Source organism: Thunnus maccoyii, chromosome 11 (genome assembly GCF_910596095.1).
Source record: "Thunnus maccoyii chromosome 11, fThuMac1.1, whole genome shotgun sequence".
NCBI lineage: Eukaryota > Metazoa > Chordata > Actinopteri > Scombriformes > Scombridae > Thunnus > Thunnus maccoyii.
The window spans coordinates 7,309,426-7,335,200 of NC_056543.1; the positions used below are offsets into that span (position 1 = coordinate 7,309,426).

The 25,775-nt window shown below is 37.9% G+C and overlaps 2 protein-coding genes across 2 annotated transcripts in view; one reads left to right on the plus strand and one right to left on the minus strand.

Annotated features, from left to right (window-relative positions):
* Nucleotides 1-5,457, minus strand: part of slc4a3 (solute carrier family 4 member 3) — a 60,431-nt gene extending 54,974 nt beyond the window's left edge. The window contains exon 1 of the mRNA XM_042426547.1: nucleotides 5,231-5,457. The gene's annotated coding sequence lies outside the window, so the exon portion shown is untranslated. The remainder of the gene's footprint in view (nucleotides 1-5,230) is intronic.
* An 11-nt stretch (nucleotides 5,458-5,468) lies between these two features.
* col5a2a (collagen, type V, alpha 2a) overlaps nucleotides 5,469-25,775 on the plus strand; it is a 73,954-nt gene continuing 53,647 nt past the window's right edge. The window contains exons 1-2 of the mRNA XM_042426546.1: nucleotides 5,469-5,487; nucleotides 17,652-17,678. Of these exons, the coding sequence (XP_042282480.1) occupies nucleotides 5,484-5,487; nucleotides 17,652-17,678 (31 nt within the window). The 5' untranslated portion in view covers nucleotides 5,469-5,483. The remainder of the gene's footprint in view (nucleotides 5,488-17,651; nucleotides 17,679-25,775) is intronic.

Below are 25,775 nucleotides of genomic sequence, written 5' to 3' on the forward strand. Positions count from 1 at the left end.
CAAGGCAAAACAAAAAAATATGTTAGACTGAATTAACCATATTATCTAAATATTTTTATATACAGGGACACAAAAAGTCATGGGAATTGATGGATGCTAATGTATCCCAAGTGACCCACTGTTTGAAGCTGCTGTTTTCCCACTGTCACAATAAGAGGCCCTACATCTGTCTCGGTTTTATTCAACTGACTCATTTGCTCCCTCTGAGACATTTACAGCTGGCTCATAGCTCACATTATTCGCAAGGCACTGCACAAATAAAAGTATGCTGTTGAAATCAGTATGCAGAACAGATTGAAGTTACCTCTTGAGCAATTAGGCAATTATTGTGCACAATATGGCATTATCACACTATGCTGCATCTCCAGGAACAAACTATTGCAGGGTTTCTTAGTCATCACCACACTTGAGGATATTTTGAAATCTCTTATATAAAGGGATTTTACAAAAACAGTTGGTTTAGGTGATATCTTGGTAAGCATCTAAACACAAAACATTGGCATTTTAAGTTTAGAATAGTGCATAAATAATGTGTGTTACAAAGCAAATGGTCTGTGCTTTGACAATAAACAGCCTTCAAATGTACCAAACCCTGCACAGCCAGACTAATCCATGCTGAGAAACTCCCACCATCTCACACTTTTTCAATATCGAGTACTCATGCTGTTTAAATGTGGTACCAGAAAGCCTTTAGAGAGCCCCTTGTTGCAAACCTCACACACATGCTCCCTCCTACCTTCCATTGTGTCTGAAGGACCAGGGTGCCATGCTGATTGGCCACCGATGGAGTGTGCAGTCACCTTGGACAAAGCTGACCCAGTACCTGCCTAGCCCACCACTCTACTAATACTGCTAATATCAAATGTCCCACCCACTCCATGCCAGCTGTGAAATCAGAGAGCTCTGAAAGGCTCGCCCTTTGAATGTGTGAAGGGGACGGTGACATACATACGTGACAGACATTGACAGTGTTGTGGTGGTGGTGGGGGGGGGGGGGGGGGGGGGAAGCAGCTGAGGAATGCCAACAGAGAGGAGAAAAAGGAAAACAAAACCTCTGGTGAATGATGGGTCTACAATACAAATGATGAGGGTGATTTAGAACAGACTCATTACAAATAATCAACTGAAATATATGCTACTCATATTCCTCTTGAGAAAGCTTTTGTCCAGCTGATTACTCAAAGAAACAGCCAACACTTAAAGCTATTGATGAGGAAGTTATGGCATAAAAATGTTAAATGAATGATCACCGAAAAATTAACTTGCAGATATTTGTTTAAAAAAAAAAAACGGTGTATAAGTAAATACAAAGAAACTACAAATAACAACACAGTGATCATGACTGAAAGCTTAAGATTGTGATTGTAACTGTAACTTTGTTGCATCTAGTTTGGTAGATAAGAGAGCAAGAACGATGTGTTGGACACACATTTCATTTGATCAGATTATTGTGTGAAGCAGAACTCTAACACTAATCATGCAACTGACTTCATAAATACTCCCATACAGGATTTTTCCTGCAATAAGAATATGAAGGTGGCTGCTTTAACCATGTCTGCAATGATAAAAACCTATTTCTTTGCAATTAAATGTGTCATTACCAATAAAAACATGTGAAGGTGGAATCACTCCGAGGTTGAGAAAAAAACAACAGAGCAGAATGATGCACTACTATTGAAACCAAATACTGTACTCCAGTGCAATCTTGTGGTATCTGAGCTTCTATTTCTATCTATAATATTTCATGATGAAAACGAGATGTTACTAATTTCACTAATTAATATGGTTGCATTCAATTAGATGTTATGTTTACATGCCACATTAATAGCACTTCTCTCAAAGGTGTAAATTAATGTTTCTTCAAGCCATTTATGTGACTGCATTAATTAACAAAACTCCATAACTAGCATGTTTACATGATTATCCAGAGAAAAGCTGGATTGTTTTTAAAAAAGAAAAAAAACTTGAAGTACATCTTGACTATGAAATGTCACCCTTCAGATAAAAGTCATGTAGCATCACATCATATCACATGTAAACATGCATTAGACAATATTGCGATGTTCACAGAAGCACAGATGTTTGCGTTGTTATTCTTTAGCAGTCTGGTGTTTGTTGCACATCATTTAATCAAAGTAACCACAGAGGATCATTGTGCCTAATGGAACTGTGCTTTAGTGCGGCACTGATTAGGCTGCAGATGTCAAACTCATATCTACTCATATCTGTGGACTCCAGATGGCTGTAGGGATTCAATCAACTCAAGGGGAGGGTTTTCATACTCTCCAAAAGCAGTTATGAATCACAGAAACTGGTGAGTATTAATATTCAGCCGGGAAGAGACTGCGTTACTGACATTCTTCCTTTAATTGTTTTTTTTTAAATATAGAACACAATGCTTTCTCTAGTCGGGCAGTGTTTCTATAAAGGTTTTTTAAAAAATCATCAGTAAAAAATAGAACTAAAAAGTCATGAAATAATCATTAATTGTGCCAACTAGTAAATCCATTCCATATTCTGTCTGTAACTGGTAAATTATATCATCTGGGATGTGTTATGGCACCGAAGAGCTCGGATTAACTTTGATCAAAAACTGAACTGAAGAAATAGTTTTGGCATCAGCGCGGAGACATCTTGAAGAGTTTCACAGTACATACTGACAAACATGGACAAGACTTCACATAAAGTGCGGAGAGAGAGAGAGAGAGAGAGAGAGAGAGAGAGACTGCAAACCACAGTTAACCTGTTCAACCACACATTTCAGTCTGTAGCAACACTAATTACTCAGCACCACTTCGGCATCAAAGAAATTTCAGTTGTGATACTTAATGAGACCTCATGTAGCTTCACACGGCTTTTATCAACTAACAGGCAGCGCTGCCGAAAAACGTCATCTGCTGTCCCCTGAAAACACAGTGCAATTACAGTTTTCTGCTCTCCTGTTGGTCAGAGATTCACAACAGAGGCCTCCAGCTGAGTTGTCATTCCCAGTCGCCCCCTAAAAAACCCACTCCAGACAAAGCAGCAAACTATTTCTTGATTTATAGATCTATGTTTAGACACAAGTGGGCAGTAAACTGAGAGAAACATGGTGGCTCATAGTTCTACAAAGCCTCAAACTTTGACAGTACAATGCTGAAGATAAAAAAAGCCCAAAATAAGCTTCAAGGTCAAAGTATCCAGGCCAAAAAATGGAACAATAAAGATATTGATTACACATATGATCAATTATGTATGTACATTCATACAGCGAGACATTCGAAGCAGGTGATGAAGGAGTCGATTTATTCACCCTAGATTTATCATTTACCCACTCAGTCACACTTTACTACTGTGAGCTCACAAGTTCTTCCAAGAAAAACACTGTTAGTTTTATTTGTCTGCCAAGTGAATGGTATTTCATCAGTGATGCTCACAGTATTGAAAAATGAAACTTTTAAAATCAACAGTAACCTGTATTTCCAGAAAGAGAGCATCCTCTAGATAATCAACACGCCTCACTGTCACTGCAGTACTTTCTACCAACAAAAAAAATAGTCCCTATGAAAACCATTAATAATGAATTCTGTGCACACATTTTTTCTGGAAAGGCAAAGTACTGTTGAATTCATAGTGTCACTGTGAGCACCACAAACAAAATTTAATTTACCTCTGTTGTATTGGGTGGAGGCAGAAATGTACTGTATATATGTATGCATTTCAAAAAAATACTATATTTGGTTAGATAGAGAGCTGCAATGATTAGTCAATTAAAATGATTAGATGAACAACAGGAAATTAATATGCAACTTTTTTGATAATTGGATAATCCTTTAATTTTTTTTTAAGCAAAAATGCCAATAAATAAATAAATAAATAAAAGGTTGCAGCTTCTCAAATGTGAAGATTTGAAGCTTTTCTGCATCATACATGACTGTAAACATGAATATCTTTGGATTTTGTGGACTGTTGATAGATGCCATCATGGTCTCTAAGAAATTAAAACTAGCATGTTTACTATTTTCTGACATTGAATAAACAAAATCATTAATTGAGAAAATAACCATCAGATTAATCAATAATGAAAATAATCATTAGCTGCAGCTCTAGTTCGATATATCTGTTTAGATACCACTGCAGGGAGGAGAGGTTAGTCATTTCATGTTTCATATTAAGTGACAACAGATTGTGTTAATTATATTAAAAAAAAAAACATAATATTGTTGGGTCCAGGCTGCTGTAGCATTAAATTTAATTACTTACTTCATCAACGATGTTAAAGTATGAGATATCTCATTCCTTCTACACAAACTCATCAGCCTCTGACTCCTAATTAACTTCACAATTAATTGTTATAAACACTCAAACTGATATAACAGCAGGATATTTTACAGTTCTTGGGCATTACTTTAAACATAACTCTATTTTGTTTGTACTTGTATTTTATTTTTACATTCTGACAGTAGATGTTTGGGGTCAGTTCATCTAGTGGAGGTTTTATTGTAGCTTTCATGGCTTTTGAAAGACCACTCACCAGCTCCTTCTCGTCCAGACTCAAGTATGATCAATACTCGCACTACATTCTGATATTCTTTATTTATAAAACACTGAACCTGAACGGTGTCAGATTACCTAAACCATTTGATTTCCACAAGAACCAAACAACCAGCTGCTTTAACCCTTCAGCTGCTGTCAATCCTGTTAAGCACCATCAGTCTCCTCTCCAGTAAATGATGCTGAGTCACTACTATACGACCTTATCCGCCTCCAGCTTGTGTTTGAACTTGAATCTCAGACTATATCACGCGGCTCAGGGATGACCCATAGAGCTTCTGATCTTTTATAAGCGAAGAAGCAACGCACTTTCTATTGTGCGAGCAAAACACCGCAGCACAACAACGACTATCAACATACTACGACCAGTAAGCCTCCGCCTCCGGAGCCGTGCTGCTCTACCTGCTCACAATGAACACGCCTCTGCCTCATAGTGCAGCTCTGCGCACAACACCAACACCGTACCTGCAAGGACGGACTCTTTAACATAGATTTACAAGGTTGCACAACTCAGTGTGAACAGAAACCTCAATTCGGAAACGTTACACAGTCATTTCATTTGCTCAGGCGCATGCATGTCTTTGTTGCATAGCAAGTGGCCAGACAGCGACTCCCATCATTTTTGATAATGCTTGCCCACTCAAAAACTCAAGACTGTAACATTTTTCATTTGTAACCACTGTATTCGCTGACTTACCTGTAGTTTCAGAGAGCAGTCCAGCGGTAGAAAAACTAGAGGCAAGAGATGCTGCGACTATACAAGAGAGCAGCAGCAGCAGCAGCAGCGGCAGCAGCAGAGCTGGTCCATACCTAGTGAAGACACGCCACGCAGTTTACTGGATCTGCAAAGGATGCTCAGCATGACCACGTGACTCTGGAGGACAACCTGCCTATCTCAAGTCACTGATGGATGCAAGTACCAGAAAAACATGCTATGCGTTTCATCTTAGATGGGTAGGTAGGCAGAAAAAATACATTTTGCGATGATTATTGTTATTATTATTATTATTATTATTATTATTATTATTATTATTATTATTATTATCATTATGCCTGTTAGTAATATAAGTTAGTAATAGTGGCAGTAATAGTATTTGCAACAATTATATTAAACTCACTGTATGAATGCTGTGATGTAGGCTAATATATGCACATTTATAGTTGCCCACATCTTTTTCTACTTTAAAGGTACACTATGCAGGATTTTCCTAAAAACAAACAATGTATAGACTCATACAACAGTAAACCCTCTCAATCATCACTTATGACCCACTAGTGACTACTGAAACTAGTCACTAAGTGTGTGGCGGTGTATATATCTACAGAGACTCTTCCCTCTGCTTGTATTTTCTTGTTATTTTGCTGTGTTGGGATGCTTCTGGGCGTCAACCTCTGGGCAGTGGGTGTGTAGCTTTCAGCCAATAACAGTGCACGAGTGAGTGTGAGGTCGGGACTCGTAGCATAGCTACCAGGTTACGTGTCTGTCTCTGTCTCTCTCCTCTTTCTGCTCTGCAAAACCCAGCAATGCGGCACCTTCCCGCAGGGTTGTGCCGAGGTGTGGGCGTGTTTATTTGCGCTCTAGAACGTAACCACCGTGAAACAATCAGATAATAGTTTTGTTTATCCGATTCACGGCTTTGTTCTCTCGCCAGTGCCTCTCTCTCTCTCTCTCTCTCTCTCTCTCTCTCTCTCTCTCTCTCTCACTTGTTCAACCAGGGAGGAGGGGCCATCTCTGAATGCTGTGTGTGTGTTTACAAACACCAACCAATAAATCCTGTATAGTATATCTTTATAGTATAATAAATAAATCATGACTGGATTGCAGAGTTACAAACAGAGGACGTTGTGTGTTTGACATCTCAAAGAGGGAATGACTTAATCCCATTTAGGATTAAAGCTTCATTGCTATTACTTCAGGCGAATAAAATTACTTCCATTATACGGCACTATTGCTTCAAGTCTTCGGAAACGTATACAGAAATAGACGGACAGGCACACAAGGGTGGATTATCAGCCGGGCAAAGCAGGCTACTGCTCTGCTGCCTCAAATTCATGCTGTGTCACTTGGTTTGTGGTCATATGTATAATTTTGTCAGGACCTAAACATCCACATTACCTAATCGTGGGGCCCTCCCTTTCTTGTTGAGAAGATCTGTGTCGAATAGAGCTTTACAGTAAAACCTTCAAGTTGATATTTCCATGTTTTTCCATGGTGCTCATTCCCAAATAAATGCGTGTCAAAGAAATTCCTACAAGTTCACTGACACACTTTAAACCTGGGTTCAGGTAGTTTATAGGTGTAACGACACGTAGCTGGAGCTGCAGGGTAAATATACTAAAGCTGCCGCGCATCTGCTCACATGGATAGATGGCCAGATAGATAGATAGATAGATAGATGTGCTGCTTCTAAAAGACTTCCTGTTCTGAAACAGACATATCACTCTCTCCAAATCAGATGGCCATTTATTACAGTACATGCTACCAATGTCAACACTACATTGTCTACTACTCATTACCTGACTGTGTAGCTTAGTTGCAAAACTAAAAAAACAAAAAAAGTCAATAGGTATTGTCTGTGGAGACATTAAGTTCTCAATAGCCAGCCATTAGAGCGGAAAATCGGCCTTTTGTGGGATATAAAACCATTCCCTCACATTCACAGCAGCAAATGTAATGTTTGAGCTTCATGAAACTTTGGATTAGTTTTATTTTTTTTGGACTTCCCACCTACACTCATCAAACACCTTTTGCAGTGGAGTATACTGTATGTTAGTCTGTCTTGTTCTGTGTTTTTTTTCTACAGTATGTTTGCCTTAATTTTTGGTGTGCGGGTTCTTTCTTTCCAGACATAACAGACATCGTGTCTTTAGCCAGCACACCCTGACTTTGAGAGTTACTTTATTAAAAAATAGCTGTCCGCAGTCAAATTATTTTCCAAGTCAAAATACACTTCTATATTCATCAGCCACCACTGCTCATTTAAGAAAACACAGTCTGAGTGTATTAGATGAAACATTGTTTAGAATGACGTCTTTGTTATTTTTTTTTGGAGGTGATGTATTGCTAGTGAGGTTTATAGAGAGGAGATTCAGGCAGTTATATTCAGTTGTGCAGCTGCTGGCAAAGGTTATGTGTAAATTATACAGATACAGCTGGCAACAGAGGGAACACTAGAGCAGATCATCAACCGTGTGTCAGCTCACATGTCACCGTGCTTTGCAATAGAACAAAATGTGCACGTTCAAACAAATTTCCACAGGTGCCGGATCAAAAACCTGACGGGAGGAAACAGAAATAGCATGAATAGTTCTCCGTGTTTTCATTTGACTGATAAATCTCAAATGTTACCATCCTGACAACAAGAGAATGTTATACAAAAAACATGCACACATCTAAAACAGCACGCATTCACTCTATTTTAAGAATCTCTATAAAAGCATATGAGGTCAAAGTGAACTGAAACAGAGGGAACTTGTTGCAGCAAAAGGTATATGCCATTATGTTTTTTCTCCAGTAGAGGGCATCCTAACTTCAAATATAAAAAGACATTGCACATAATTTAAGAGTAACTTGAATATGATGTACAGTTGCTTAAAGCTTATGATGGTATACAAATACAAATAGGAAGCATAGGTATATGGAAAAATGTCTCAAATGCTGTCTCAAACTTGCTGTCAGATTGTTATTCTTATTTTCCAGTTTCATTTTCCAGTTCTCCCGATTTATTTATAGTGAGTAGTGACAGTTCAATGCCCTGTCTAGAAAGGATAACAGATTATATGTCAGACTTCATAATGGTAGCAGGAAACCCCGCTAATGTTATTAGTTTAGAGATGTTTAAATCTGCAAGACAGACATTGCACAGCTGGAGGATCTTCCAGATGGAACACTTTCCACTGTCATTGTTTGAAGAAGAAGAAAAAAAAAGACAAATTTATAACTCTCTGTTCCCATGGTAGCAGGGATGGTGCTCATTGTGTGCAGGTTTACTGCCCTCAATTCTTCTCAGTGGATGATGATGATGATGATTTTACTCTCCCCTTCTCGCCACAACACCAGTTTAATAAGATGAACGGCATCTGAGTATTATTACTATGTGAAAAATGAAAGCCGAGGGACGGATTCACAGACAAAGAATGAACACAATTACTGAATCAGCTGTGCAAAATGCATATGCAAATGCATATACAAAGAAACGGGTCCTTCTCACATATCACACATTTGAATGAGCTTACAGGGGATGTAATCACCTGCTTTTAGCTCGTTTCCTAATGTGACCTCAGACAGACTTCCTCAGGTGATTTTACAGGATGTTTCATTTGGCTCTGTCAGTACGTGACGCTTGCATCTCGCAGCCCAGGGGCAAGGCTATTTGTCAAGTGATTACAGGTCTCCCAAAGGGAAATAACACTTTAAGACCACCAGTCATTCATTGGCCTCTGTTCAAACACCTCTCTTCTTCAGACAAGGTCAGTGACAATGCAGTCCTACAGTAAGGAGCGTTTTAGTGTCTCTCAGCTCGCTGTTTTGGTTTCCGGCCCCCAACTCTGCTCTCACCAAGCTTGTGTCCAGCTGCAGCAGGCAGCTCTTTTTAGTGAAAACGTTCACTTACAATATGCTACATGAAAAACAGGAGGCCAGAACAGAGCTAAACGGAGAGTAAATATTGGACTTACATTCATCTGGAGGACAGACACACAACTCCAAATTAACGCTGTTGTTGCTCTGCAGCTGTAATAGGCAAATGTTTGCTAACACTTCCATTATAATAACTTAAGAAGGTAATAATATGACTGAATAATATGAGTGTTTTCAGCTTGTTCCACTGCAACCAAACGGCCAAAAATCAATTAATGCAGCTTTTAATGTGACAGTGTTTGAGTAAGCTAAAACAGTGTGGAAGGAATTTAATAACTGATACCCCAGGTCATATTTTTATCATGCATTTGCCACATTATTAATTTAAAAATTAGTTGAGCAAGACAGAGTGTATAGCCATGCTAGCAGCTCTGTGAGGTTGTGTTTATGGGCACAGCAGCACTTCGAGCCAGATGCTAACGTCAGCATGCTAACACACTCATAATAACACTAACATTTTAAGCAGGATTAACGTTAATCTTGTTCACTGTCTTAGTTTAGCATGGCAAATACACAATAGCAGATTTTATGCATATCATTGTATCGTATTGTATATTTATTGTATCTAACCATCCGTGAGAAGTAGCTAGCTCTCCAAACAGCAATATTACAAAACAGCTTCCTCAGTGGTTACATTCTTATATAAAATGGTTCATGGCTCATGGTTCCCTGCTTCCACTGGAATTTGATGGAGGTTATTAATATGTTTTGCGTACAGACTTCCTGTCCGATAAGCAAGTCACTGCTCGCTCCTCCACTTCTCTTTGTACGAACTGCCACAACTACATAGCATTGTCATGTGTTGCTGCAGCTCATCTAGCAGTGGGGATAGCAACCGGCAAAGCTAAAGACATGAGGTATTTAACTGCTGTACATTACTAGGCAATTTTAATCACCTAGAACAAGGGTTATTAGTCCTGTTAGCATGCTGTTTTCAGAGTAAACAGTGTGAAAATACTCATGAGTTTTTTTGAGTTGTGGCATAACACTCATCAAACTAATTATTGACGTTCGGCAGGATGGCTTATGCAAGTGATCATTTTGAAGTGAGGAGCCAGAACATATTGCATACTCCTCTTGTAAATAAAAAACATTTCTAGTCATTAAATGTTACCATTCTTTTTATTCAGGATATTAACGTTAACTGCAGGAGCTGTTCAGAACAAAGCCTTGAATATTTTTCTTTAAGGTTACAACGGTTGATCATTTATATGATGATTTGTGTAGAGTAATGCCAGTACATGAGTCTTCTGGAAAATGGCGCAGAGTGAAGCCAAAACAGACATTTTGAAGGGAAGTTGGCAGGATCAGGACCACAAATGTGCAGATGATGAAAAGCATACCCCCTGGGAGTCCAGTTCAGCAGAACTCAACATCTTAAAGGAACAGTTAAAATGAATTGTGATCTAGTACGTGAGTCCAAACTACCATGTAAGAAAGTTATCCAGTGTGCATTAGACTCTGATCTTGAATTAGAAAAGACAGACAATGTCTTTGTAGGTAAGAATATTATCATTTAATCAAACTAAATCACTAAAAGAACTAACTGAAGAAGAAGCTCTGTGACAATATGGACACAACCCACAACAGGCAGAGGACAGGCTCCCTCTGAGAAGTAAAAGGGGGATACTGTGGTGAGCAACACAATGCTGGGAGTAGAACAGTAAAAGAGCCGTAACACGACTTATGACTAAGCAAACAACATCTGTGTTGCCCCTGCTCCCACAAAGACCCACAGGGTTTGAAGTGTCTAACAACAGAACAACCTAGTGCTCTGTTGAATTAGGTTGTTAACAAAAGGAAACTCATGTTTCTTTCTGGAGATTTTCCAAGAGGGTGTAAAAAAAATATAGCATATAGGCATTCTTGATTTTTATTTCCTTCATCTTGTTTTTTTAAATTTTTTTTTTTGGTGATGATAAAATACTCCCTCCCATGCTAGGCTAAAGGAAAAACAAACCGGTATAGGGAGGATGTGTTAGTGCCAAAAATGACCCAGATCACCAAAGCAAATACCAAAAATTCCCTGTGCAGATATCTGAAAAATGCAATCCACAATACAGTCCCGCCACTGAATATAAAACCAATACTGGCCACATGATTATAATATGACTCACTTACACATTGTGAAGTTATTAGCAATTTGTTTAAACACAATTTTTAATATAAGGGCCCCAAACTGATGAAATGTAATAAAAGGTTTTCAGACAACTCAAAGATATACAGTAACTCCATGTGTAAAAACAGTGTTATAATCAATTGTTGTAAAATTAAAATGGAGTGTAAAAATAAATAAAAAAGCTTTATACTTTTTCTTTAATCTTCAATCAATCGGTCAAAAATTCAAAAAAGCAAAATACTTAAATAGTAAAAGTTAAATAGCAGAGTAAAATAATATGTGTAGTTTCTGTTTACAAGTGATCAGTGGTAAAAGAGCAAAATTAAAAAAAAAAAAAAAAAAAAAAAGCATTTTTACACTCCATTTTAATGATTATTTATTGATGTAATTGGTTATATTTAGTGACTTACCTGATAACCTTTTACTGCCTTGCTTTGGTTTTGTGTCTCCACAGTTTACAGTTAATACTGAAGGTTTTTAAACTTGTGACAAACAGTGAAAATACAAAATTGATATGGTCCCTTAAATTGCTCATTGTGTCTTTAAAGTATCTGCCGGAGTCAGCTCGGGCCTAACGAGAAACATTTGTCGACCTCAGTGTATTTTATGAGTGAGCTCAAATTGTAGGGGACATCGATCGCAAACGCTGAATGCCACTTTAAAGTGTAATTTTTTCCTCACATGTGAGCCATACATCAAGCCGTCTGCTGCATTTTGACAGTTTTTATTAGGATTGCAGTATAAAGCCCAAACTCCTGCGTAAACACAAACCCAGACACATCTACACAGAGGCAAACACGACTTGCTGCCAGAGAAGACCTGTGTAAACAGTGTCAAACTGTCCCCCCCCCTCCCCACTATCCATCCAAATGATCTTGTGCACAGTGTGGCACAGCCTCGTATATCTGCTCTGGCTAAACAAGGAGTTAAATTACTAGTCTGTCTAGCTGCCACAAAACAGAGGAAATTGTGGAGTCTCAGAATATTGTCAAGTCAATCACATGTCAATCACCGGGAAGTGCTTTAGTGCTGAAAATTGGAAAAAAAAGAACCAGCAAGCAGCACCAGTTTTACTTTTTCTTGTCATTGAGCTGTTATTAGATCATATGGGGATGAAAATCTGGGGGATAAAGGAGAAGACATACGATGCTAGTCATATGTTACAATCAAACCCAGGATACACAGCTATGCACTGTTGCAATTTGGGTCACCAGCATGTCCCAAAAAAAATGGACTTTATACAACATCCTACACATGCAGCACACACCCAACACTAACCCCGACCAGTCCAGCAGTACATGTTGTTGTGGTACTGCTACATATTTGCCCCTTATGCCTTTGTACCAACACCCACTCTCCAGGGAATGTGACTCAGCAGTTAAACACAACTTTATAGGGGGTAAACTGATTCAACATTCACCAGACTGGGGGAGTCCAGGCCGTTACATCTCCAGGAAACAAGAATAATTAGCTCAACCTTTCCAGTCGAATATGGTGAGCAGATCTCAGCTCTGAGTTCACTGTCGAACCTTCACTCCCTCCCGCATGTGTGACTTGTCAGTACTTTTTTCCAGCACACAAACTTAAAGTACATTCAAAACACGTTATAGCATGAGTTGAAGCTTTACAATAAAAAAAATCTGATAGCAGTCATTTTGTTTAAAAACAGCAGCAGCAGCAGTATATTTTATAGATGCATTTTATAAAAAAAAAATGGCCTCTGATGAGGAAGTGAAAAAGACAAACAGTGCCAAGCATAGCAAGGAACTGAGAAAAAAACAAAACAAAACAAAAAACACTGGGCAACGTCAGTTTGGAGATACAGTATTATTACTGGCAGGCTGTAGAGGCAAATACAACACTGATTCTGTGCTTTAAAGGGTGAAACACAAAATCATACATCCTGAAAACCTTGCATGCATTTAGGCCTGGAGAAAAGATCTGATATTATGCATTAGTCTCATCTGCTCCTTACTACTTACATTTTCTATTGCCCAGATAGAAAGTCTAGAACAGGCAGATGCTCTCAGATTACTGCCTGATGGGATTAGAGGAATATCAGACATCTAAGAGACAGAAATGCCTTCAGATATAATGAGGCGCACATATCAAACAAGTTTTGAGAATCAGACAGAATTGTTCCTCTCGTAAACCTCGAGTCATGTGTTCCTGAGTTGTGCCAATCTTAGAGCCCCAGAACAAAAAGAAGAGAGTGTTTAAATTGTGCTATGCAGTCTTTTTTATGTAAACATGTAGCCATAAAAAGTACTAAAAACTATCTTTTTTTGTATTTACCTAATTTTTCCAAATAAAATTTTGGTATAATCCCAGGAGGTAAATCCTTAAACAAACTGTTACCAAAATAAAGTGCACTCTGTTGACAAGAATCTTGCCAGACCCAGATTGAATATCCTGTTTATGATATCTTCTCGATATCCTAATTGAGAGTGGGATTTTTGTTCTTTTCTTCATACATGACTGCATAGATACTGTGATGCTGTGAAGTAAAAAGATGATGTGAGCATACAGTATCTGCTTCTTGTAGAGTCGTTTTTCTCATACATGTTAAAGTTTAAGGATATTGGCTTGAACTAAATACCGAAGATGCATGCAGACAGTCCACATGAGTATCAACTTTAAAGTTAAAAACACTTAAACATCCAGCTTTGTTTACTTTCCACTTCCACTATACTCAAGTTGGAAAACATATCTCACATTACCTGACAGTGTCAGTATAACATGTACTGTATATTTTTTATGTTCTAGCTGTTTACGCTAAGTAAATAAACTGTACTCTGCATGTTTTTTTTTTTGTTTGTTTGTTTTTTTTTGACTGCACCGTTCTATCAAATGGAAGTATTCTAAATGTGTTGTGCTTCATTTTAAATTTTTTTTCACAATATTGCTGGACATATTTGGTTTTAAACAATGTTGCCCTGTCAGCAGGGCAGTGGCAGTGAAGAGGATAAGATGGACTGATATGTGCATTAGGGCTTTCTGTTGTGTCTGTGCACATGCATGCATATCGATGGTCAAAGAGCAAAACCTCCTATCTGAAAAATGCACTTTTTGAGACAACTTGTTTAAAAAAAAACTTGTTTTTTTGTTAAGGATACCCAATACATTATACATTGTTTTTGGACTATATTACTATATTATGTTGTATTGTTTACTGTATGTTTGTATGGTTATTACGGTATTTTTAACACATAATATAGTAATATAGTCCCAAAAAAGTGTATTATGTATTGAGTACCCTTATCAAATAGCATTCTGCAAGAAAACAACAAGGTTTTTTAGTTTTCTCAAGAAAAGGAGGTTTTGCTCTTCGGCCATCAATATGTGGGTGTGCTTATATTTGTTCACACACTGTAAATCTGCAGATGTGTATGTATGTATGTACATGTGGAGATTATTAAGGGTGTACTGGTACGTGCATATCTGCACGCATATATGTATTTTGATAGATTTGTGTGTGGATAAAACTGTAGATGTTTGGGGAGATACAAATGTATGTTTATCATTATTATTGCTTTCGATTAGTGCGATAGTTCTAGAGACTGATGATTAGATTTAAAGGAGGAGGATTTGGGTATGATGTAGGAGAAATTAATAGTCCTATGCTTGGTATATTCAAGTCAATGTAACTCAATGTACCTTATAATATACTCATGCAGAAATGTATTAATCAACAGAGGATAATGCAGGCATGGTGGCTACATCACAACATGTCAAATAAAATGAATAACATGGCTTTAGTCCAAACCTATCCACCAACAATTCAAATGTTGCATCATTGATCATTACAATGATGGTAATTTTGCTGAAAAATAGATATTTAATTATTAAATATTACTTCATAACAACATAAACATAAAGTTTCTTTAACAAACAGAAACTTATAAATCTCATTTGTCTGCACACAAGATAAAACAACCTGCTCAACTTCTCTCTGTTTTTTTGTATCTTACAAGTCAGTACACGACAGGGAAGGTGTACTCCGTGAATTATTGGCAAGAAAGCTCGAACACATCATCAATGCCTTTACAGTTGAAAAAAGAGATGACAAGAGACACACACTCACAGATCTCTGCAGGCAGGGTCGAACACTCCCTACCTGTACCAACTACAACCCGACATGGTTGAATAAATAACTTTCTGAAGAGCTGTCATTACTCACCTATCAGCTATTTGTAACATTACTTGCCTAAGGTTAGGTTTTCTTCTCCATCACTCAGCTCTATAGCAAAGGCGAGCCATTCTGCTTTAAGGCTTCTGTATATGTACATTAAGGGGTGTCTGCACAGGCATGTAGCAGGCATGTTGCGAAGACTTTTTCAAGGCAAACAGATACTGTTATCATAGGAGTCAAGGGAGGTTTAGGTGAAAACTTTGGCCTATTTGAAATGACTTTCTATCCATTGTAAAGCTATAATTTACTGGCACGCAGAGGCTGAGAAGTAGTTTTAAGTTCCCATTTCAGTTCCTCCCATCGATAAAAAATTGATTGGATGACTTTTGTCTTCATGACATTTTTGTTGTACAAAGGTATCTTTGTAACTTTCCATTGTGAAATGCTTCACATAGATTTCCAAAAACAAAGCTCTCTTTTCCTTAGGGAATTATACATCTTCTTTCCTCTTGACTCATAGACCTCAGAGTGATAAATTACTCTAGCACATTCCAGTATGGGCTGAAGGAGACCCCCACTCACCAGACACACAGAGGTGGTTTACCCATCTGTAGAAGCAACTGGATTATGAGGGCCATGGATTTTTTCCCCCCTCGGCTGTGGAAAGAAAGGGCTCACACTCCATCCTAATAAAAGTGTGACATCACCAGAGTACATGCATTTGTTTTATACCTAGTGATTATTCCGGTCTTGCAGACTGTAACTTTAGGCTCCAGCTTCTTTCCTTCGACGACAGCTTTTCTCTCTTGGTTTCCGTGAAAAATTCACTAATCACGACTCAGCTCATGGTTCAGATCTAATTTTTATTTAAACTCTGTCAGAATGGCACACTGTGTAAAAAGACATTATTGCAAAACATTGTACAGTGCCATATTTCTTTGTTCCATACATCCAGTAAAAGTGATGATGGAGGGTTGTAGTCAGATTGTTGCCTGAGGTGTAACTTTTATTACAGTATTTACAAAGAATTTGCCATATTCACATTCCCAAGGACTATGGGGTTCATTTGACCTCATCCGCAGTGCACTGTAAGGAGAGATGGTTTTATTACCAAGGCTCCATGAATGCCTAGACTTTTTCTGCCTCCGTTTGCAGAATTACTCTCTTGCTTGTGGTCACAGGGGCTTGGACGCGTTCTGCTTTTGCTATTATACCAAATACCCCTAATTGGACCAGTGTTCTGTGCATAGTATGGTTTAAAATAGAAATGAAAGGTTCAAATAGCTCATATTGCTAAGATGAAATGGAATGTTTCATTATGTAAAACCAAAATATGTCCCATCATTTAATATGAGTCAGTCATAGTTAGGCTCATACGTCCGTGGACTAGTGTTGATCTCTTGTTACAAATTAGAGAGGGTTATTTTTATGAGCATGGATAAGAACTAAATGTCTGGCTAAAAGTACATCATGCTGGCAACTTTCTGTGCGTCACCTGAGAGGTCATGTTGTTTTAACATCTTATGCAGATCTCCAGGATTTATCCAAAACCAAGTTTATCTCAGGAGGTGGATGGTAGTCTGGAGAGTGACTAAGTCAGAGTATATGAGAATATGCTATTTATAAATGGAAGACATGAATTGGGGGCATTGCGGTTTATTTTTGGCACCCTAAACCCCTTTGGCCACCAGGTCACCCCCAAACATCTATTTTTTGTGTATCAAACATTAATGCCCTGTAGAATTGAGAGGTGACTCTGAAAAGTTTGTAGCTTGCTTCTTTGCAGATGACAACAGCTGTATTCAGTCTGTTGGATTCACAGCAGTTACTTTGTATTCCATTGGCAACAAAATGTTTTATGAGTACTAATTTGTTTTACAAACTACATTTTGAAGGAAACATAATTGCTGTCCACATTTTTGAAAGAAAGGAACAGGACTGTGACACCAGAGACATGGGTTTGCATCCTAAGAATCATGCTTTAGTTGCTATGAGTGGTTGTTGAAAGGGGGTATTGTGGGAAAACAAATAAAATATGTTCTCATTGAACCTTTTTCTGGTACATTTTGCGGCCTGGCAGATTATTTAAAGCTTAATTTAAATGTTTCCTAATTATGCTGATAAAAAACGTTATTCGGACAGCATTACCTCTGACTCTAAAAGTATATAAGTCTGTTCCAAACTAGTTGGATATGAACGTAATTTGTTGCTTTCTCCATCCTTCACAGGAGTTACATTGGATTTCTCTGGCGACCGTAAGTCATGAAATAGGAAATATCCATAAAATGTCCATAAAAATGTCCAAACCTCACCTGCAGCATGTTCCACTTTTTTGCTCAAGGTCTGTAAGCACATTAAACAATCCCTACCTTACCAGTTAATGCACTAAATACATAAATTCTAGCAGAGATTTGTAGTTATAAGGAGGTGATAACATCACAAGGAAATAATGTATTTAACTATATTGTTTGGAACATAGTGAACATATATCAGTGGTGGAGAAGATATGCTGCAGGAGTGATTTGAAAAGTAACAAGCAAGTGAAATGACTTTCGCAGGGTGTCTGGCCTCATCCTTAGGGACAGGGAGAGGAGCTCTGGCATCCAGAAGGAGCTTGGTGTAGAAAGAGAGAAACAGGAGATAGAGAGAGAAGCCAGTTGGGGTAATTACGGTATCTGATTGGATGCCCCGTGGATGCCTCCATGTGGAGGTATTCCAACAGATTCCAATGTATTTGACTGTGGCTGAAGAGTGCATACAAAGCTTACTAGCTAGAGGACATATTAAATAGCTTAACAAGCACTGCTGAAAGGTAAGAGAATTATCTTTTTCATGTGATAAGAGTGCCTCTTAACCTGAAAAACGGTGATCTGAAGAAGTGCTTTGTTGAGAAGTGTAGTTACAGACTTCCCCTGATCTATTGGTACCTTCACACCTATCATTGTTTAAACTTTCCCCGCATGGCTAAAGCCTTGATGCCTGAGGGACACAGGGGACAGTGTCAAATTAAGCTGAAAAATATGAACTCAAGTATTTCTTCATCTCTTCAAGTCAAGTCTGGGCCCCCATCAAACATCAGCAGACACAAAACATCTAAGTGTCCTGAAGTTTCTTAACAGTTTGACAGCCGTGTTGCAAGTCCTGAGGACATGCAAAGTGCTTTAAGCCTGTATAAAATCTCTGCTGCACTCACAAACATTCAAGTTCAGTCCTGTTCCATGTGAAAGGCTTTTATTAGGATACTTGGAGAGGAAAAGTTAAAGGTTTGCAATTTCTGATTGAAGTTTTGATATTTCTTATGCTAACGTTATGGAAAGATTGGGGGTCATGAAAAAGAAAAAAGCTTCCACAGAAAATTTCATGTAATTAAAGCTAGCAGTTTCCAGAATACCTTATCACTGAGAAGGTCAGAGAGTCATCTAAATCAATCTTACAATCATGAATATCTAGCAGTTGTCAAAATGTGTTGTACCTGCTGACTAATAGAGACAGAGAGAGTGACATCCATCACTAGTGGGATAATATGTATTGCATTATGATTGTTAATGTTCATCTTTATGATTATCATATAATATGACTAGGTGCCTTTAGCCATGCTATGCTTTAGCCAAGCCATGCAGCTTTTTGACACTGTACTAAGCATGGATGTTTTATAAGAGCTGGATACCGGACCAAAATTGGCGCCCATTCAGTCCAATAAGAATTGCTCACCTGGCGCATATGTCAAAAATTTTTTCTAGCTTCCAGGTTTGCTTCTGCGTTGTGTGGCCCACTGAATATGTGCAGTAGTGTTTCCCTCCTCTGGCCCCACCCACGAGTTCCCTCCCATAGACTTTACATTGTGATGATGTCACAGATTTTTAAATCACTTTTCTCAGCTCGAGGACAGTTTTACAAATATAAAACCTCCATGGATCAAATATTCATAATAGAAAGAGTCACAATTGACCTTGTTTGCAGTTCGGGATGTCCTGTCGACAGTTTTAGAGATGCCTCTTTTACAATGGTGGTCTATGGGGAAAATGCTTTTTGCGCCGCAGGGGGATTTTTCGCTGCAATACCATGAGTGGTCACTGGGAAAAATTGGCTGCAAGGCTGAGCAGCGGAGCCCTATGCAGCTCTTAGAATACATCCATGGTACTAAGGCACAGTGGTGCTTTGACTGAAATGCTAACGTCAGCATGCTAACATGTTCACAGTGACAATACTAATATGCTGATCTTAGTAGGCAATATTTACTCAGGTCACCAATTTAGATTAGCCTGTTAGCATTCTAACTTTAGCTAATTAGCACGAAATACGGCATAAAGTACAGCTGAATGTCATTATTTTGCAGGTATTTGGTCATACACCAAAGTATTGGACAAATTACACCTAACAATGATGCTAGATGAAAAGTCAAGGGATCAACAAAAGGACCTCGAATATCTGTAGCAAAATTCACAACAATCCATCCAGTAGTTGTCAAGATATTTTACTGAAAACCAAAAACATCAACCTCATTTTTAGAAGAAAAGTCATGGGATTACCAAAGGCATTAGTATACATTGTCTGGGAACCACGAAAAACAACATTTTGTGTCAAGTCATATAGTAGATGCCAAGCTATTGCATTGAATAAGTGAAAACCATGACCTGCTGCTGCTGCCAGAGGAAAAATCAGCGGATCATTAGAATCGAACCAAAGTCATTAGGCTTCATCCTCCGAGGAACATGTTTGTCTGCACGAAGTTTCAAGGCAGTCCATCCAGTTGTTGCTTCAGTCAGGACCGAAGTGTACCAACCCATGAACTGACCAAATAAGCATTGTCATCCATGTAGCCATGCCACTAGCATGGATAAAAATCACAATGGCATTATTTGTCACTTTTATTTTATTTAAAATGGGTGAAAAAGGGGGATATAAAAGATTCCATTCCAGCACAAACAATTTGTGGTATAACTATTTATTATCTTTATCTAATTGTTAAAAAAAATCCCCAATTGTTTCTCTTTACTTTCTGAAGAGAAAGTTTTTAGAAACAGTCTCAGATTTCATATACAATCCAAATTTGGGCAAAGAGGGAAAAACCTGGGTGGAGCTGAGGTGGGATATGGATGCAGCAACCTTAGAGCTGATATGACAGGCTGAGACTCCTGTCAATCAAACAAACAAAGAATCTTCCAGCTCATTCTCTTGCTGGATAAGGCTGACCTCAATATATGTGCTTGCATTTTTTGTTGCTCTATGCTCACCATTCACCACAAGCGTCACCAAATCCTCCAAATTATCAGCCAATCTTTGGGATTAACACTTTAAAATAAGCAATTTGAGTCATGGTCATGACTTAATGAATGCCATGAAAAGTGCACATGTTTGGTAAGATGCATTGTCAAATTCTCTTAAGGCTGTTGACAGTGAGCAGTGCACACACTTCATCAAAGAGTTGGATGAGCTCCTAAGAAGTAGTCATGATTCCCAGCCTGTTGCATCTTGTCTCTCTTTCAGACACAAAGATCGTCTGACTAGCCATGATCTCATGAGAACTCCATCCACAGGGACAAACCACTTTTGGAAAAAATAAGAAAGAAGAATCCGAATCATTTGAGACTTGTCCTACTTCATAATGATTTCATTATAAATGAAAATACATGAACTGCTATGTAAGTTTTGATATTTTTTACAATTGTGAAAGTCTTTCTTTTGTTGTACCAGAAAAGATAAATTTTACATTAACTTCTATGTTGTCTATATATTAAAAACTCCACCGGATGTTTATTTGTCAGGGCTGAGAACTCATCATCATACCATTTATATGACTGACGTACAAGAACTGTCACATTCATGCCAAATACTTTTTCTTAGAATTACACTAATACAGCATATCTCTAATAAAGGTGCTTTGTCTGTAGTTGAAGGTGTTCTTGGCCAGCTGTAATCTGATTGGAGACATTTGAAAGGTCAACAGTGAATAAGGTTAAAGTTCAGATAATTTCCAATTAGACTGCTGTGGTAGCACTGCACGGTTTAATGTCATCACACTTCTCAAAGGAAAAGAAAGGCTCTCTGCAGTGTAAAGCAATTCTTCCAGTGATCACAGGAAGACAGACTGACGTGCATATTTTTGGCTTCTTTTGATACACTGTGCAAATGTAAAAGAAGATGTAAAAGCACCTCAAGTGTAAAAGTACTGAATCAAATCTTATGCTTGTTAAACTAAAGTTTCTTAAGTTATGTTTCTGCCCACCATTTTCCCCTTCTTGTGCCTCTCAACTCCTCTGTCTGGAAAGTAAACAAATGTCTGAGTCCGGCACTCAAAGGCAGGACTTCCATCCCCCTCAAAGATAACTAGCCAATGACTCATGCTCAGTGGTCTCAGTCCTCCTCACATTTTCCACTAGGTGCAAATCATTTCCCCACAACCATGTAAAACCAAATGTACATGTGGTTAGGCATTAGGCCACTCTGAAAACCTATATACCACTTATTTGCTCTGGTTGTTCCTGGTAGTACAAAGAAGAAAATCTGAAGCTACAGGGCATTAGTGCAATCTCCCATCCTGTTTGAAGCTAGCTTTAGCCTAATAAGAAAGTATTCCATAATATTTTGGGGAATACGTATTGGTTTATGAAATATTACACAATAAATTCAGATTTGGAATGAATGTATGATGTATGAGTCTTTCTCTTGTGTCTGACCGTACATGTTGTTAATCAGGGCCAACAAAAAATCAACTAATCACCATCTTCTGACATTCACTTTAATGGATTCTGTTAACATCTAATCCATTTTGCAGACAGAAGGCAGGTTTCTTCATTATTGCTCAACTTAGCATAATAAATATATGGTTGCAATAGTGATCTACAGCATATGACTTGATATACACACAGACACGAGGGACCAAACCTCTTTTTTCCCTAATACCTTCTCCACTGAGGTAAATTTAGTTTTTCGCTATAAATTTGATCCTTCGCTTACTTCCAATTCTATTCCTCCCACATTACTGAGGAAATCCCTTACCCAGATTCCCTGCTGTGTACCTGGAGGAGATTGTTTGAAAGTGTGAATGATGACTATATTGTTATGGCTTTGTTTCTTCATTTGTCACTTGACATTCCTATTGGTTGCTGTGTTTGAGAAGACTGTTGGGACTTGTTCCTCGACAATCTATTTAAGAGCATTCATCACCATTAAAAAGTCAGCACCACTGTTGTCAGTAGAAATGGGAAAGGGGCAGGGAAAGTTTAAATGGACACAAATACTTGGCTTTCTTCAGTTCAGATGGGAAGTAGTTGCCTAAAACATAGTGAACATAGTGGAGTATCTTGCAAGCTAACACAATTTATTACAATTTGGTGGTGACCTAAACCGAGCTAATGAGAGACAGAATACCAGACTTACTTTCATGAGGTGCCCTGAAACACGACTCTAAATGAATGCTAATGTAACTTTGTGTCTGCTGGATGAGTTAAAAGTTAACTATTTGCTACTAGGTTCACCATAACATCTTTATAAGGTAATTATATGTGCTTTCAGCTTGTTTTTCTGCCCCCTAGAGGTTAAAAAACAAACTCATGCAGCTTTAAGGTCTCCATTTACAAATAGTTTGCAACAGCTGAAGGATTCAACAGAAAAAGGCAAGGCAAGGTTATTTGTATACCACATTTCAATAACATGCCAATTCAAAGTGCTTTATATAAAACATAAAAGGCATCAAGACATAATGTAAAAGCAATACAAGGCTATATAAAAAGACATTTAAATACAATTAAAAAGTGTTAAATTGGGAATAAAAATAAGCTAAAATAAAATAAGACATAAACAGAAGAATAAAAGTTACAGTGCAAGAAATGACTCAAAAGCCCCAAATTTGATTTGAAAAAAGGCAGTGGCAAATAAAAAAGTCTTCAGCCTTGATTTAAAAAAGACTGAGAGATGCAGCAGACCTGCAGTTTCTGGGAGTTACCAGATATGTTCCAGATATGCAGAGCATAAAAACTGAACTCTGCTTCTCCATGTTTAGTTTCGACTCTGGGAACAGAAAGCAGACCTGTCCCAGATGATCTGAGAGGTCTGGATGGTTCATAATGTAGCAGCAGATCATAAATGTATTTTGGCCCCTAAACCATTCGGTGCTTTATAAACCAACAGTAGTATTTTAAAATCAGTTCTTTGACAGACAGGAAGCCAGTGTAAAGACCTCAGAACAAGAGTGATATGATCCACTTTTTTGGTCTTAGTGAGGATTCGAGCAGCAGCGTTCTGAATCAACTGCAGCTGTCTGATGGATTTTTTAGAGAGACCTGTAAAGACACTGTTACAGGAGTCGAGTCTGCTAAAGATAAATGCATGGACAAGTTTTTCCAAATCCTGCTGAGACATAAGTGCTTTAATTCTTGATATATTCTTCAGGTGATAGTGGGCCGACTTTGTATTTGTCTTAATGTAGCTGTTGAAATTCAGGTCTGACTCCATGACTACACCAAGATTTCTGACTTTCAATCATTCTTCCTTGGCTCCAAAAACAATTACTTCAGTTTTATCTTTATTTAATTGAAGACAATTCTGGCACATGCAATAATTGATTTGTTCAATGCACTTACTCGGTGCTTGTATGGGATTATTTTCCCCTGGTGATATAGTTATGTAAATTTGTGTGTCGTCTGCATAATTATGGTAATATATTTTGTTGTTTTTCATAATCTGAGCTAGTGGGAGCTAGCTCAGATTATAGTGGGAGTTGGAACAAAATTAAACATTCAAACAAAACTAAAAGTAAGGAGTCAAAATGAAGTGCAAAACTTTACATAAGTCTAATTATAACAAGTTAAAGATGTTCCTCTCCAGGTAAGAAAATGTCATTCTTTGTTAAGTACATAATTCATTTAGTTCACACTGTATTTAACTGAAAAAGTGGAGATTTTATACTGATGATTTACTTATTGCTAAGCATTCATTTGGCCTGTTTTCTCTTGGAACTTGTGCCCTTGCTTCAGAAGTTTACCAGGAAGACTGAGGAAGCAATTCATTTCTCTTTGGGTCAACTTTGGGTTCACTGCAGCACAAGGCGTTCATATGTGGGCACCGAGAAGGGCCCCTGGTGTCGGTTACAAAGTTTGCTTCACACATACCTAAAGGAAATGTGCTTCATGCTAAAAACAACATGTCCCTGCAGTCCAGATGAGTTTTGGATTACATGTTCAAAGAAGCAAATTAGTGGAGAACACAGTTTAATCCTCAATTACAGTGAGAAAATAAGAATTTAAGGGCACTAGCAAAGTGATGTTCATTTTTTCACACAGTGAAGTGTGAAACTCAAAAGATTACTTATAGCCCAATTTCAACCATTTATATTGTCGTTAAAATGAAAATAGTTATACAGTTTTTGTAATGCAATATTTATCAAGCCCTAGTGGCTCATTAATCCCACGTAAAAAATGTAGGGTAAGTACCATGAATCAGGAGGATAGATCTTTCCTGATCTGGGTGACTGATATTACCACAATATAATATTAAGATATATAATTTCTGCAGACAGGCACATGGCTGTAGTTTCAGCAAGACAGATTTACAACACATTTCTTTTAAAACAACCGTGGCTTATTATCATGAACGTTTGTTTGTGTTAGACATTACGTACCTTGTGCATGTATTTCACTCTGTTAAGGAAATCAGATTTTCTTGTTTCAAGTTGTTATTGTCTCTTTTTTACTGGCCTCAAATGTCTTCCGGGTTGGGGATTGGGGGTTGGGACTAGATTACTTTAGCAGACGAGTCAAGACCATGAAACTGCATGTTAAGAAAGAAGGGAAAGTCATCATAGCCTTGGCAGTCAGAAGCTCAAGCTTACACTGGTGTGGAGGGAGGATTGTTGAAATACAAGAAGGAGATAGCACAGGGGAGATTTTTTTTTTTCCGCTGTAGGAAGTCCGTTCACAGCTTACATTGCCTTGGAGAATTCTGTCAAGGCTTTTTTCCTGTCCAATCAGGTCTTCCAGGAGTTTTACTTTCAGCAAACCAAAGCAAAGGTTTTGTGTGATTTTATGTGAAACTGACATCAAAATAAAAATAGAAGATCATATACCCCTGATAATTATCCAGATGAAAACTTTCCAATCATTTACAAACTTAGCAAATGTAATTTATGCTTTTTTATAATCTTGCCTAAACTACTCCAACTCTGTTTACTTTGACATTAACTAGAAAACACTCCTGTTTACAACTGGTCCAAAACACAGCAGGCTCTTAACAAGTTGCAAGAGCACACATCCACATTACCCCTACTTTAGCCTCCTTTGCAATGGTTTACAATTGAATTTGGAATCAATTTTAAGATTGTACTAATCACATGCAGTATAAAATGGTTACTGGCT